The sequence below is a fragment of the Siniperca chuatsi genome, linkage group LG7, assembly GCF_020085105.1.
Source record: "Siniperca chuatsi isolate FFG_IHB_CAS linkage group LG7, ASM2008510v1, whole genome shotgun sequence".
In the NCBI taxonomy this organism is placed as follows: Eukaryota; Metazoa; Chordata; class Actinopteri; order Centrarchiformes; family Sinipercidae; genus Siniperca; species Siniperca chuatsi.
In genome coordinates this window covers 24,632,288-24,648,655 of record NC_058048.1, presented here as the reverse complement: position 1 = coordinate 24,648,655, position 16,368 = coordinate 24,632,288, and the positions used below count along the sequence as shown (strand labels likewise).

The window sequence follows — 16,368 nt, the reverse complement described above, 5'->3', positions numbered from 1 at the left end:
TAAGTTTTAAGATGTAGTGAACAAAATCTGAGCTTGAAACCAAAGTAGAACTTTTGTATGAAACTAAAGTGCTGATGCCAAATGAGCAACAGATGCTCCTCATGAGGAGCTGATGCAATTTATCCACAGTACAATACCTAATCTGCTTGTTTTTTAAAACCATAAACAAATGCATCAGGTTGACATTTTTACATTTAGCTTCAGTACAGCTTTTCATGTTTCATCATTCATCAGAGTCAGAATAGATAATTCTGCTGTCAACAGGATATTTGACAATCCATTTTCTTGTCAACAGGCAGTGTTTATGGCATTTTTTTTTACATATTTGCACAAAATTAAAAAACAAAGAATATTTTCAATAAAAATGCATCTTGATAAGACATGGAATTTATCATTGTCTTTGCTGATCAAACCCAGGGTGACAGGCTACACAGATAGTGAGTCAAGTCATATCATGAGTTGATGAAACAGAGCAACATGTTATCTAAGAAAAGAAATAAAAACAATCAAAGTTTTCTTTAAGAGTGTGTGCTATACCTCTTAGTACATTGACATTTATTAGATACCTTAATGACTCCACATCTTTGTCTTCTTACTTCATGCAATCTGTAAGCATTATTTTGTGTACAATGTACTATTTAACTCCTTGTTTTATCACTCTTTTGTTTCTTTGCAGTCTAAATCACAGCTATCTTATGCATAACACAACATAAGCACAATGTAATTTTAATTTGTGTTGTCTGTCTCCCTATATCACCAGTAACAGTGACATTAAAGCATATCAGGGACAGATAGAGCAGATGACATGGATGGTTTTCCCTGTAGAAGTAAAGCTGTGTAGGCTATTCTGACAAAAAAAAATCAGTGTCATCTGATGGTGTGTCCACGTGAATGTACATATGGATTGGCATGTACTGTATGTGTGTGCATGTCTGTGTGAGTTTGCCTCCTTTTCCCTGCTGTCACAGTAATATTGAGTTGCTGCCACTGCTGGAACTCGTTCCACTTGGTGATATAGCAGTTCACAGAGTGAAAGAAGGGAGACATAACTGGGTTGCTTGGAGGAAAAAAATGTTTGGCCAGCAAAATGTTGAACTGTGGTAGTTATGACCAAACTTATTTTTCAAATGTTTTATTTTCTTAATCAGCACAAACAGAACGATACAGCTATATGTCAATACTATTCAAACTGTTGCTACTAAATACTGTCACTGTATTTGGCTAATATGGTTTTATCATAAATCATATTACTTTATTTTGTCAAAAGGGCGAGTCAAAAGATGTTTCTTTAATGATGATAACAACAAAAATCAATAAACCTACAAAAAACAGTGAATGAAAGCAAGATGATCAGTTGCATGCATTCACCCCACTTTAGTCAACTGTTTCTCAACAATAAATATGTTATAATATTTGTTGACACAGCAAGGCCCCTCTGTTGTTCTCTTGTTTATAAGCTCTAAATGCAAAGTGACAAGGGTTTAATAACTTTCAGAGCTTTCAGTGATTGACAAGAAAGTGAAGCAGGGTTATGGCTCCAGCACTGTTAGAGATAAAAGCGGAGCTCCTCTTGGGAGTTGACTGGAGATGTAGGTTATGCTCCTTTAAAGAGTCACAAGATGTGAGGAAAAGTTAGTGGCATGGAGTCTTTTCTAGGCTTCGATGAAAAATACCCCCAGGAGGTTTTTGGACTTCAGACATCTGAATCACAACATTGTATGATAGCTAGGCTGCCTTATGATGATGTGGTTTTGTTGAGGTTGTTTTGTCAAGGTATCGCATGTAGGTGGATATAACACTCACTGTGGCACCTGAGAGCCTGAAAGTATGCAGTTGAATATGATAAATGAAAATGTTTGAAGATTTTCTTTTATACTATGATTTTCACCTAATATCCACTGAAAAGTACAGTTACAATTTGTGATCTTGAAGTTCACCTTCAATATGATATTTATGTCAGCATTAGTCTGTATGTTATTTTATTATTTGGTAGTGTTATTTCAAAAGAACCTTATGGGGATAATATTTGAACAACATATCATACATACTGTAATTGTTTTGCCAGATAAAATCTGATGCTGGAGCTCCACTCCACCCAGTTTAAAATCACAGAAATGCGTTGCCATATGCATATTGCGACAGCACACTTTACATCACAACTTTTGGACAATTTCAAATCATTATTCCAGATTATTTCAACCTGTGTAGCATCTACGTCACGTGGAGCACTGCAATTTGTGTTACTGATTTACACTTCCCTTTTGGATAGGATGGTGGCACCAAAGTTCAGCAATAACCTGGTTTGCCTCTCTGCAGTCGGTGTGGCTCTTCGAGGCAGCCACAGCAGCAGCAGCAGCACTAAAGCAGAGAGGAGCAGGAGGTTGCACTCCGTCACGTGTTGAATAAATTAGATTTGGAGAGGGACGTCCACCGCTCGGCCCCACACTGTTTGGTTTCAGTCAGCGTGCTGTAGCAGTGTGTCTGTGACCAGACAGACAGACAGTGGATGACGATAACTTCATAACGTCTACTGGAAGAGGACGACAGGAAAGTTTTACAAGTTGCAATTTTACTTTGAACCTTTTCGTCTGGCAAGACATCGGAAAGAACTAGGAATTTTGCAAAGGAACAAAGTGCGTGCAACGGGGGGGATCTTACAATCACTGGCAAAGGATAGCCTACAAGTTTTTTAAGTCCTGAAATGGATGTAATATTCACTTTGGACTTCATAAGGGAATACTGAGAGAAGAATCTGGATATCTTGAAACTCGGCTTGTCCTCTCTTAGACACGGCAGAGCAACAGATGAATGTGAGTATCCGCCTCAGCATGTCACAGATCTCCTCACTCCACAAGTAACCTGATGCGATGAAGTTGTCCATCAGTGCAGTTTTTCCGTAACCACACTTTTTCTTTCACTTGTTTAGTGTTTAACACACTTTACAGCTTACTCGCTGATCCTCTGCCTGCAGTAGATACTTTCTAGTGGAAGGGATATGTAAAACTCATACATGATTTACGACGTTGGCTACTATTTTTTTTTTGCAGACCTGTTTCCAGCTCATGCGGTAATGGGCATACAGTTCCATTGTATTCAATGTTGCAACCTCGCCTATTTACCTTTTGAAAATACACTGGTTCTTTTTAAAATCTGTTTCAAAGTTAATTGAAAGAAACGGCCTTAATAGATAGCCTTATAGCAGGCAATGTCTGCAATATTCAAGGGCATATGGTGTGCTAGTTTGCAGCTTTCATCCTGAATCTTTTACATGCAAAACCTGCTCATAAAGGAAATATATCCAAGTTCTAGTATGAAATGTTCTTTCATTTGTGTAATAAATATGACTGCAGTGATGTTTGTAACACAACACGCTCAGCTTGCGCGCATACTTTGAAGAGCAGCCAAATATTTTAACTACATGTCATGTCACACTTTAAAAAAAAAACCCCTAAGAGACATTCCTCTCAAATTGGTCAACCTATCGAGTTATTTTATTGTATTATTTTAAGTGCTGCTGCTGCCGCTGAGCCTTTGTGCCTCCCTCTTACTCCAGTTGAGCACATACCAAATGATTATCCACATGTCGGCAGTTATTGTGCTGGCAGACTTGTGTTCATTGACCGTGAATAGGTGTTCCTTTCCCTCAATTAATAAATCAATTAAGTCTCCACTGGGTTCCATCACCGCGCACTTTAGTTGTGAGTGTGATGGTTGCTATGGTGCAGCTGAGTAATTATGCAGTTTTTTTTTAACTTAAGACACAACAAGGATTGCAGGCTCCTCCTTTCTTTTTTTCTCTTTGTTTACCACCTCTACAATAGTTAAGTTATGAGATGTTCAGTTACATTGTTGCTGCCAGTCTACTTAATAATAATATGAGGCCAGTTGACTAAACCATAACACTATCCATACCACTAAGGCTTTTAAAAAAATTAAACTGTCAGTGTTTTTCATCCATCCACCCATCTATTCAATTATCCATTTCTATACCTGCTTAGGTTTTGTGCAATTTACATTTTTTGGTGACGATTGCCATCAGTTTCTCTGTTGAGGTATCTCCACTCTAGATCATTATTCTAATGTGTGCCACTTTTAAGACTGGGTTGAGTTATAATTTATAGCTCACAGAGAAAACAAACAAAAAAATCAGCACTGATGGAGAAAACCAAAATGTGGACCTCCACAGCTTTTATAACAATCCAAGGATTATGTCATAAACCCTCGGCACAGCGCATGAAGTAATCATTTCACTAGTCTTGTCTTTGTAGCTTGCATATGCTGTTGATGAAGCTAGTGTTCCAGACTCCTAAAAAGGAATGAAACACAAGATATGTTTCTCCCACCCAGAAAGTTTCTTGCTGCCTTAAATTTCTGAAAAGTTCCTGGGTGTAGTCACTGCGGTTTTACTCATCTCCTAGCAGTGTCGTCATCAGTAAAATAAGTCAAGTGTCCATCAACCATGGCCTTTGAAGGTGTCGTGCCAGAAGGCTGTCACCTCTGGAGTTTGTTTTCTCATTTGTGACCAGACTCTGTCACCTAAAATAAATCTACACCAATGCTGAAAGCAGACAAAATTTGTGAACACCCTAAAATTTTTAAAAATCCCAATCAGTGCTGTCCTCTTAAGAAATGTATGTGACTGTTCACATATGAGGTGAACTTTGACCATAGTTGTAGTAATGTTGTCCAAACACTCCTTGCACCCCTGCTACTGTAACTCGATGCACATGTGTTTTTAATGATGCAACCACTAGCACCGTCAAGGCAATATCAGATGGTGTCCTCTTCAAAGACATGAGGTGTGTGTTTTTTTATCTGGAACATCTTACACAAACAGCTGCACCAACCCATGCTGCTCTTGCTGTGGGAAAGAGATGATCCGTCTTGTCACGGACCTTCAGAAACCTTCAGCTCATTGTGAAAAAGGAGCCGGTGTGTTTTCCCAATACCGTGTTTGTTATGGCCAGGAAGTGCATGTGTATCTGAGGCCTGTGATGGCTTTTCCTGGCCTTTTTACATGCCGAGGGACTGACGTTTTAAAGACTAATGCAGGGCACAGAAACGCGGTACTTGTGAGAGGCAGTAGTCTGGCAAACATTCAGAGCTTTTTAGTTTGCTTTGTGCTAAGCCTGTCATCTTCATGTCCAGTCAATCTGCAGTTCTGTCTGTGGTTTCCATTATGGCTCCATTGAGCCTCAGGCAGCCTGGCATGTTCTTGAAACCACAGAAGTTTTCTTTGAGTTAACTGGAATCATGGCATGGAATTAGAAGCTCATTTTACGAGTCTGTTACTATAGTTGTCCCTCTTGGCCTGTTGGTGGTGAAAATGGTTTGGTTGTGTTAATTAAAGTAGTGCAGCTGAAGTACTGTATTTGGGCTCACATTTTTGATGAATTGGGGTAGATTTTAATCAGTATTTGGGCTCTATCCCTGTAGATCAGATACTCTGGTTAGATCAGCAAAGCATCAAATTAAATTCACAAGAGACCATCTCAAAATTTGTGTATGATTGTAGTTTAAGATATTAGTTTAAGATAAGTATTTGATGATTATTCAATATCTGTAAGATATGTCTTCTCAGATGAAATTGGATGACTTGGCCAGTTTGATCTGTGGCAAATCCAGTCTATTAATTATACTGTTTAATGGTATCTTTTTCTCTACATGGTTAAAAATCATATTTACATTTAAGGTGAGGTTTGGCATTCTTCTATGTAATGTAGGTATTGGCTCAGGCAGCAGTGTTTGTTCAGATGTATTGTCTATTGTAGGTGTTTGCCAAACCAAAGGCCTAGTTGTCTTGATATTGAAGTGCAAGAAATACAAATAGTACTTCACAGAAAATTGAAAAGCGAAAAACAAATAAGCAAATGTATTTTCAGCTATCATGAAAAATTAATATCTGACACATTTTGCCAAACACGATCTAGACCACAGTGGAGAGGTGGAAATGCAGCCCTGATGTTCCCCTAATTCAATGCTGCCAGGGATTCTGATGCTGATTCCAGTCATGCTAGCGAAGTTCCCAGAATGATATCCAATGTATTCACACAGAGGTTTCATTCTGCATGTAAATCCTGGAAACCTTGGATTTGGTCGGTTGACTTGGTTTAGAGGATTCAAAAGAAAGTGGGTCAATGCTATAGTCACTGCTAACAATGAGATGTACATGATGTGTTACAGACATATGCCGGTTTTAGAAAAAATAACCTCAATGAAGCTTTTGCTATATAAAACATTTTAGTGTCTTTGCTGCAGGTACATGGGGGTTAATCCTCCAGCAGTTACATCATCTTAACAAAACTCTTCACCAAGGTTTAACTACCAGCAGGAGGGACTCACCATGATCTAGGACAATGATGCAAGGAAAACATCTGAATCCAAGCCACAATGGGATTGGCTTACTAAATGCAACAGCTTTCAACCATCAGCAGCTATTCTGAACTGTTTTTTTCCCGGATTGCTTTCCCTGAAGCCCATATGCACGAATAGGTTGTTACCTTTTATATCCTGACTGCTAACTGGCCATTAACTTTCATACATGAAACTCTCAGTGTATGAGGCCTGGGTGGGTGGGTGACAGTATTTGTTATATATATATTGGTGAACTTCTTAGACACATTTCTGCACTTTAAAACTAACTTCATACGGAATCTTTTAAAACCATATGTCCTTCTTAACCTGGTATTGTGCAATTAGCTTACCCGACTGTGTCTGCTATATCCATTAGGCTACTCCGCTCTGCAGAGGTCCTCCACTGTAGCTCAACCAGAGAGTGCATTATTTCAGTTGTGGCATTTGGACAAAGATTCTGGGCTTGAAAAGCTATCCTTTGTGCTTTGGAGAAAGCTTTGTAAAAGTGCATCCCCAGTGTTGCAGTAAAGTAAATCAATACTGAGCCTTTAAAGTTCAAGTGCTGTCAAGATTTTCAAGCTGTCATGGATGTGCTTATGTTTTGGCCAAGAATAGCATTCACAAAGCAACCCAAAGTATGGTATATAATGGTGAATTTGTAGTGCTTGCCTTTATAATCCTGTCATTTGCAATTATTATGATCTCTGTGAAAGTAATATGAATTAGGAATTAATGCAGTTAAATGAGTTCATTTTTGTTGTCTAAACTGTTAAAAAAATCTTGAACTAGTAACATAGATTTTCATTTCAAAACAAGTAATAGTCCTAGGCTTCTCACTACTCACACTAAGTTGAATTCAAACCAATTTATGACGTTAAAATTAGCATCTTCAGTGTTGCAGGCTTTGAATCACGGCAGACTGAAATTAGCCCTGGAATCTTTTGTATTTATGGCCAAATTCCAGCATCCCTCAATTACAATGCTGCAGAGCCAGAAGAAGGGAGAGAGGTAGACTGCCTGGAGCCCTTCAACTCTGCTGTACTACTCTGTCACTCAAACACACTGTCACCACCATGGCTGAGACCAATCGCCACACTGCGTTCAGGGACACAAGGGAGGCGTTTAGTGCACACGCACACAGATACACAGATATTTTGTGAACGTTTCCTTGCAGGTATCAGTTAAACCACTGGGGGGAGCCTTGAAGAGTTTTCACTAGACACTCAATTCCTCAAAATTTAATTCAATATAATGTGCTTGTATATATTTCCTCAAAAAATAAAGCAAAATTTACTTTGCCAACAAGTCAAAGTAGTTATGAATTACATGAATTTAGACAGAACCACGCACAATTGGAAGCTGCTCTCTTTTTTAATGCAAAAGACACAATAATTTTCTGTGTGCCAGACACTTGGTGGTTTTGGATTATTTTGCAGATGGTGACAGTCTTGTTGAACAATTTCCACATTGCTCCAAAGTGTCTCTCAGTCTCAATTACAGATCCTGTGCTGTGGTGTGGGTCCATTGCCAGAGTGTGCCTATTGTTTATGCAAGGAATTCTAACACCCTTGGCTCCTTTTGAATATCAATAATCAATTTTTCCTCTTGATTTAACACTCAAACTCTTAATTCCCATAAGTATTGAAAGATAGAGGGGAGTTAAATATTTTAAATGGATTTGGAGGAGTGTTTCAAAACTGATCACTCCATGAGAGCTAAATGTGGTAGCACACATAAATATTAAATCCAGGACCTCACCTCCCAGACTTGCATGAGTGAGTACTGCTATGGTGAACACACTGGGTAGCGATTCCTACACCTTTTTAATTAGAGTTGTATAGCCACAGCCAAAGACTCCCTGTCTGAGGTAGTATGCTACAGCCTGTGGTTTTGATGTTTCTTCAGTAAAGGAGAGCTTTCTGGTATGCAGGAGGAACAAGGTGTTGACTTATTAAGTGAACTAAGAACTGTAGGAAAATGGTATGTGCAGGGTCTGTTGTATGTGCTGTGGTTGGGAACAGAGCCCATAAAACATATGGTAAAGTGTTTTAAGGCATACACTTATTTTTCTTAAACTAACTTACTCTGTATTTCGATGCAGAAATAATACACCTTTTCTTAGTTTCAGCTGTTGTCAGGTTTTGATATTGCTCAGCTTTTCCTCTTTGTGTGTTTCCAGGTTTAAAAAGAAGGAGCCAAAATGAAGACAGTTGCCAAGGGTTTTGGGAAGTCTATAATGGACCCTTCGCACCGTGAGAGTTGGTGGAACAGAAGGATAGTGCTAATGGTGTATGTGGCCTTGGAGCTTGTAACAGTCCATTCCCCCGTGGTCCTGGGGACCCTTGAGCTACAGCTAGATGAGGAACAGCCTGCAGGCACAATTGTAGGTGACATCAGTGCAGGACTTCCTCCTGGCATCACAGCATCCCTGTACTTCATCTCAGACCATGAGGGCACAGGCGTGGGTAGTGATTTGGACATAGATGAGAGCACGGGCATTATTAAAACCGCCAAAGTTCTGGACAGGGAACTTAGGGATAGATACAACTTCATTGCAGTCACCATGACAGGTGTGACTGTGGAGGTGACCATCAAGGTGAATGACATAAATGACCATGCCCCGATGTTCCCGAGAAAACGAGCCACGTTTAAAATCCCTGAGCAGACACCTGTCGGCACCAGGTTTCCTCTTGAGCCAGCTGCTGATGCTGATAAAGGCCAGCTTACAACACAGGGTTACCTTATCAAGGATGGAAATGTTGGCCAGGCATTCACCTTGGAGACCAGGAGGGGAAGCAATGAGGTTCTCTATCTGGACTTGGTGGTCAATGCCATTCTAGACAGAGAGAAAAGATCCACCTATACTTTATCTCTGGAGGCCTTTGATGGTGGTTCCCCCAAAAGGACCGATCAGATGACATTAGATATTACTGTACAAGACATTAATGACAACGCCCCTGTTTTCAACCAGAGCCGCTACCATGCCATAATATCTGAGAACCTCCAGCCAGGAAGCAACATCCTGCAGGTGTTTGCCACAGACACTGATGAAGGAGACAACGGGATGGTGCTGTATGAAATCAACAGGAGACAAAGCGACCCAGACCACTACTTTATCATTGACTCTCGCACTGGTATCATCACGCTCAACAAGCCACTGGACTTTGAGATGAGGAGAGTCCACGAGCTGGTGGTCCAGGCGCAAGACAACGCAACCCAGCCGGAGGTGACCAATGCCTTCGTCACCATCCACGTCAGAGACTACAATGACAACCAGCCCACCATGACCATCATCTTTCTCAGTGAGGATGGATCTCCCAGAATCTCAGAAGGTGCACAGCCAGGCCAGTATGTAGCCAGGATCTCAGTCACTGACCCAGACTATGGAGAGTACGCCAATGTCAACGTGTCACTAGAGGGAGGAGATGGAAAATTTGCCCTGACCACTAAGGATAGCATCATCTATCTGATCTGTGTGGACCAGATTCTGGACCGGGAGGAGAGAGACACCTATGAGCTGAGGGTGATGGCAACAGACTCAGGCACGCCTCCTCTCAGAGCCGAGTCCTCCTTCATCATCCAGGTGACGGACATTAATGACAACCCTCCTCTGTTTGACCAGCCAGTGTATAGGCAGGTCATCCCCGAAGTGGTGTTTCCAGGGAGCTTTGTGTTACAGGTGACAGCTAGAGACAAAGACCAGGGGCCCAATGGGGACATTAACTACAGCATCCTGAAAGACCAAGGTGCTTATTCCAACTGGTTCAGTATAGACTCTGTTACAGGGATTATCACCACTCTCTCACAGCTGGATTATGAAAAGAACCCCAATCCCAGTATAACTGTGGTGGCCACAGATGGAGGGAAACCACCCCTGTCCTCCACTGCTGTAGTAAACATTGTGCTTCAGGATATAAATGACAATGAGCCTGTTTTTGAGAGAAACTTCTACAATGTGTCCATCAAGGAGAACACAGCTCCAGGGACCTGCATTCTTGTGGTAGGACATTTTCTTGCAGATTTATTTCATTCAAAGTTTGTGAATTGATGATTTTTGTAAACACACTCCCACACTTTAATGCTGAGCTCATGCAAGAGTCTGAACTCAACTTGGGGGCAATTGTGAAGAGCATAACAAATGGAAATTTATTAGATAAATAGGAGAGACATTTGTCAGACTTTGCTGATTCCTTTCATTCCTCTATGAAGAGTTATTTTTAATGGTAACGCTGTTTAAATTGGACTGCCTCAGTGAGGATTTACCTGCGGTTTTAGGCCAAGATGATCTCCTCTTTGGCTGTCCTCCCCTTCACCTCTCAAAAGGTTTCCAGGGCAACAGAGGCAGTGTAAAGTCCTCTGTCAGCCCAGGCACAAAGGGGGTTTTCACATACTCACAGGCAGAGACAAATTCAGGGCTTTATCTAAAGAAATAGATGTCACTTCACTCTCAAAAGGCACCTTAATTAGGCTAGTTGAGCGTGAGAAAAAATGGCTATAGACGACAAGATGAATTAAAATGCAGACAAATTACAGCCACCCCAGTGACTGCAGTCCTGTTTCATTAAAACATATTGTTTTCTCAAGTTGTTTTTGGCTATCTTATTAAAAAGACAGCACTTACAAAAGACAGCTCATCAGTTGTTTCTCAAATCGGCAAGCTTTTTTTAACAAGTATAGATGTTCATACTAATTCTATTTGTAGAGTCTGCAGTAGTATTGCATGGATCAAGGAGTTAGATACAGAGTGCAGTCCAGACAGAGGGCCCAGCAGATGGGATCATGGCCCAGGGTTTGGCCTTGGGAGAGGAAGGGGTGAAGGGAGACGCAGGCCTTACCGCAACTCCTGGCTTGAATGCAGAAATAGAAGCTACAAGGGCTTCTTGTGGGAGGTCCCCTAATTATAAATCACAGGGACCACAAGTATAAGGAGAAAGGGAATGTACTGAAATTGATTATGGAATTTTGAAATGGAACCAAAGAATAATTAAAAAATGTATGCTTTGGAGAACTGTAAAGTTCTACAATCACTCTTTCCAGTGAAGGCTGAAGTTCATGTTCTATGAAAATATCTGAAACCCCATATTTTGTTTTCTTTCAAACTAGAGATGGTCAGATTTGTGTCTTTCCTCTGCATTGACTCCAAAAGTATTACTACCTGCTCTCAAACAACTCTCAGAATATGACATGTTTGATCAGTGGCCTCACAGGGTCCAAGTATGAAGTAGTTCTTTAAAGACACTGCTTTCTGGCCTCTCTTGGGCCTGCCTGGATGCTGCAGACGTATGTTTGGCGGGCCATGTGAGAACAGACTGCTCTTACTCAGGGTGCCAGCTCTACATCCAAACATCTCAGCAAGACATCTGATGACTGCCTTTTTTTTTCTCTGCAAATGAAATTCCCAATGTCCCCTTTTTCCATTCACAATGCTGTCCAAAAAAACATTACAATATGGGTATTGTGATCATTAATTCAAACGTTTGAAGTGGCTTGATTTTTTTTTTTTCCTCCACAGGTCACCAGCACAGCAGTTCATGATTATTTTAATATAGTCTGGCTCCACAATGCTGTGTCTGTGATATTTTGTCACTTTCCGCTATACATCAATTGGTTTATGGATAACTTTAGAATTAGATGTGTGTGTGTGGGGGGGACTAAAAATAAGGACTTAAGCCTATTAACAGCAATCAGTCTTGTAATTCAATATGCAAGATCTACTGCAAAGAAAATAGGTCATCCTTGAGAGTGGAAATCAAACACGACATGAAAAACAACATTTTAAAAGCCACAAGCTGCATTGTGGAATGCATTTCATGAGCCATTACTAATTCTATACTCCATTATTAGTTTTCAAACTGTCCAATTTTACAAGTTTTCTGGATGGTGTAGAAGTCAAATATAACTGTTACACCACAGATCTGATGCCACAAAGCAACCACAATACCAGAATATCTTGCTATACTCTGCATATGCTATTTGATCCATTTATAAGGCGGATGATGTTCGCTTGCACTATTTTATATCTCAGTTTTACACTATGGATTGCAAGCATGCATTCACTCAAGAGGTACTGTTAAACTGTTCTCTGCCAGTGTGCATTTTCTTACAAATGTGGGAAGTCTTCTTAGAATAATAGGAAAGTGAACAAGATGAAAAAACAAATCATTACTTTAAGGTCATTTAATTAGGTCATTAAGCATATGGGCTTTTGATTCCTGACATGGAGGAATAAGAGTAATACAAGATGTCATTAGGGATAATGAGGCACATCAGCCAGCTTAAATATCTCCAAATTCAGTTAAGCAAAGCCTGGTTGTCTTGGCTTTGAGAGTTATTTGCCATTAATCCTCCTATGTGTTAGTTCACTTATGAAATAATGAAGTGTTCCAGTTGGTTATGTGAGAATCTTGTATTGGGGAATAATTTACACCTCATATCGTTGTGGTTTTTGGTTGGTTTGGAGTGTGTCTCTGCTAAGAATTGTCCCTCTGTCTTTTTCGGGGGGTCTTCTGGCTCCAGTAGAAAGGCGAGAGGGGGTCTCTGGGCAGCTGAGGGGGAAATGAGCCCTGACAAGCTCTGGCATGAGTGGCGGAGGTGAAATGAGCAGGGGGGCTTCCTCGTCTGTCCGTTGGTCTGTCCCTCTCCAAATTCTTATCTGATCTCACTTCATTTCTCATTAGCTGGGTGTGAGGATAGGCCAGACCTAATTTTAAACCCGCCTCCCCCATGTTCATGACAGAATGGACTGCTTGTCATTGCTTGAGCCCCCTAGCAACATGAGACGAACACTGATTGCTGCAAGTGAACATATGCATGTAGCCATTTTTCTTTCTTGAAGCTGCAACACAAACACAAACATTTATCCGTTCCTTTGCTGTCTAAAGTGCTTCCTGTCTCAGTGATGTCTTGGCAACTTTTTGCCTGATCACATCACTTCCCTTGAAAAAACACTGGTGATGTGTAGGATTGTTAAGCTTTGGCTAGGATTTCTTGTGTGCATCAATACTATGAGCCTGCTAGTTTAGATAACTAAAGATGCTTTTTAAGAGTCTTTTTAAGCTGTGTAACATACAGTACCACTCAAACACAGTCATTATTTCACTGAATTCTTTAGAGGCAGTCTCGTTGAAAGAGGTACCTCAGTGAAGTGGCACTCTCCATTCCTGTCAGCATAAAAGTGACCAGTCTATGGGGAAAAAAGAGCACTCATAATTGCCCTGGAGAAATGTATGAATGTACGAATGATTGAAAGAATGTGTTTTTTCACATTAGTCCCTCACAGTTTCCACAGTCTTTTTGTACTGTAGTGACCACCAGGCAGGTGCTAATAACAGTGATTCCAATACCTTGAGCCATGGTGTCCTTGAGCTCTATTATTTGATGAAAAAATGTGGCTACTGTGTGATGTAAGGTAATAATTTTCCTAATCCAGAAACGTTAATAATGCTCTCCGCAGTTCAGTCAGGGTAAAGATCTGGTGTTCACTCTTTAATTGCAGGAGTTGCTTTTGTTCTAGCTTCCTCATGGTACTTTGGAAAGCCTACATTGCTGAAGTACATCTTGCTTTTCACTCTGACTTTCACTCTCTCAATCACTCTCTCTACATTGCTACTTTTTCTCTCCGTTATAAAATTTGCTAACTTCTCAAGTAAAGCTTTTCCAGAGTATCTAAATGAGACTAACTATGGAGACGAGTGAAATTGCCAGTTTCAAACTAGTATTTTGGTACACAAACCATGTAATCAATTCTCACCAGACATTTTTCTGGGGATGGTTTGTGTCAAACGAAATGTTCACTTGTCTGTTTTAATACCAGACTGGCCTGTCTCCCCGTGAGATTGGTTTAACTTGAGGCGAACTGACTCTGCTTTTGGTCTCCTCTGTTTCTTTTTCCTCCTGCTAACTATGAAACTTCACTGTGGCTCTGTGGTATAACAGTATTTTCAGGGAATGGTAAAATTGCAGGAAACTGGATGTGCTACTTAATGTGTTCGCAAATGTAATACTTCCTTGAACACTTACTCCTGGGCCTAGCAGGGGCACTGAAGCGAACATAAACACTGATGTACATCTGGATAGAGTGTGGGTGTTCAGGTCAAAGTTGCTGTACTTGAGACAGCTGAGCGCATTTTATTGTGTTCAGACGTCCATCAGCATATCCACTGCTTCTCTCTTTCCAACAGCACAGGAAAAGGAGAAAGTTGTGGTAAAACTTTTAATGTTATATGGTTGAATACAGAAGCTGGGAGGAAATACTGTTCATTAGTGGAAAACCAAAGCTGTGGGTGTTTGAACACCAAACTGTGAAACAGAACAGAATGACCACTACATTTGTAGATTCCAAATACTGTGTTTATTTTAGAGCTTTAATTCTTGATTAATCTCTCGATTATTTTTTACAATTAATCATTTAATCAAGTATATAAAATGTCAAGAAGTAGCTGAATTCTGTATGACCATCACAATTTCCCAGAGGCCAATGTGTGACGTCTATAATTGCTGTTGTTGTCCAACCAACAGTGCAAAATCCAAAGATATTTTAGAATTTAAATTATAATTAAATTATAAATATAAAATAGAGAAAAACAGCAACTCCTCACGTTTCATAAGCTGGAACCAGGGAATATTTGGCATTTTTGCCTAGTAAATGACTTAAAGGATGTATCATTTATCAAAATTTACAGTTGACTGGCTAATCGAAATGTTTCAGTGGTAGATTGTTGACGTCAGATAGCCGATTGCTTTGTAATAGTAACCGGTTTGCTTTAATTATTATCCATATACCTTATGTTATAGGCAGTTAATGTATTTTTTGAACCTACTCAAGCTTTTGAAATATGTAAGATTGCTGCTGTGTCATACAGGTGCAACCACCAGCCAGTGATATTTTTAAAAACATGCAATCAGAATTCTTTGTTGGTAGCTGTCTGTTATGTGGGTGCTGAGTGGTAAAGCAAGCAGTGTTTCCAAGGCTTCGGGGTGATTCTAAAGGGTCAGTACAGGCTTTGATGTAGCCACGCAGAGTGTTGGCTGTGAAGCAAAAGTTGTGAGAGATAGAAGTCAGCTGGAGGGGTTTCCTGCCCACATCTGGCAAGGAAGGAAGATGGGCTTATATGGCTCTCTAGTGGGACAAGAAATTTCATTAGTACAGACTGTCTGCCAGACTGTCTGCTGCAGGTGAGGCAGACCTCTCAGCACTACTTCCAAGTTTCTATGAAAGGGTGGGAGTAAAGTGAAAGGAGAGAGAGTGAGAGAGAGGGAGAAAGAAAACAGTTGAGAGTCTCCAGAGGGACAGTCAGCCTCTGGCAGCTGCGACAAAGCTCCTACTCAGCAGCTGGATCCAGCTGTTGATCCATCCTCTAACATCTATCCTGTGAATCTAAGGGGAGGGGTCTTCATCACTCTTCCTGTCTCTTTGTCTCTGTTTGTCTCTCTTTACTCTTTCTCCTTGTCCATCCAGACTTCTTATCTCTTCCCACTTCCTTTTCCCACACTGCTGTGTCCCCTCTGTGATCCAATTACACCTCTTCACTTCCCCCTGTTTCCCTCCGGAGTGGTGACATGTGGATCGGAGCAGGTGAGAGCAGCACATCTGCCTGCCTGGGGACACTCAGGCCTCCCTGGAATGACGTGAACATACTGCCTTGTGGGTCCCAGTCAGACCAGTCCCAGGCTTATCCAATTTGATGATGCAAGAATGAAATGGGTGTAAATTACCAACAGAGTGAAGTCAGACTGCAGGTGTGTGTGCCTTCACAGTCACGTTGTCGCAGTGTTGCGTTCAGGCTCAAGAGGAGCACTTTTGCTTGACCTTCGTAAATAGAGACAATTATTCACTTTGCCTCCCTCCTCCTTTGAGACGACTGAATGGGAAGGAGGGGGTAGACTGAGAGGCTTGCTGTGATGAGGGCTGCCAGGCCTTCTGTTCTCACAGCCTGTGGTCCCCCTGCACATGTGCAAGGCAGTTGGCACTGCTACACAAGCTGGGCATCAGGAAGCATCATCTGCTCGTGATAT

The 16,368-nt window shown here is 40.8% G+C and overlaps 1 protein-coding gene across 1 annotated transcript in view; it reads left to right on the top strand.

Annotated features, from left to right (window-relative positions):
• Window positions 1-2,256: 2,256 nt before the first annotated feature.
• LOC122879021 (protocadherin-16-like) overlaps window positions 2,257-16,368 on the top strand; it is an 83,514-nt gene continuing 69,402 nt past the window's right edge. Inside the window, exons 1-2 of the mRNA XM_044202639.1 lie at window positions 2,257-2,810; window positions 8,534-10,354. Coding sequence (XP_044058574.1) covers window positions 8,555-10,354 — 1,800 coding nt within the window. The 5' untranslated portion in view covers window positions 2,257-2,810; window positions 8,534-8,554. The remainder of the gene's footprint in view (window positions 2,811-8,533; window positions 10,355-16,368) is intronic.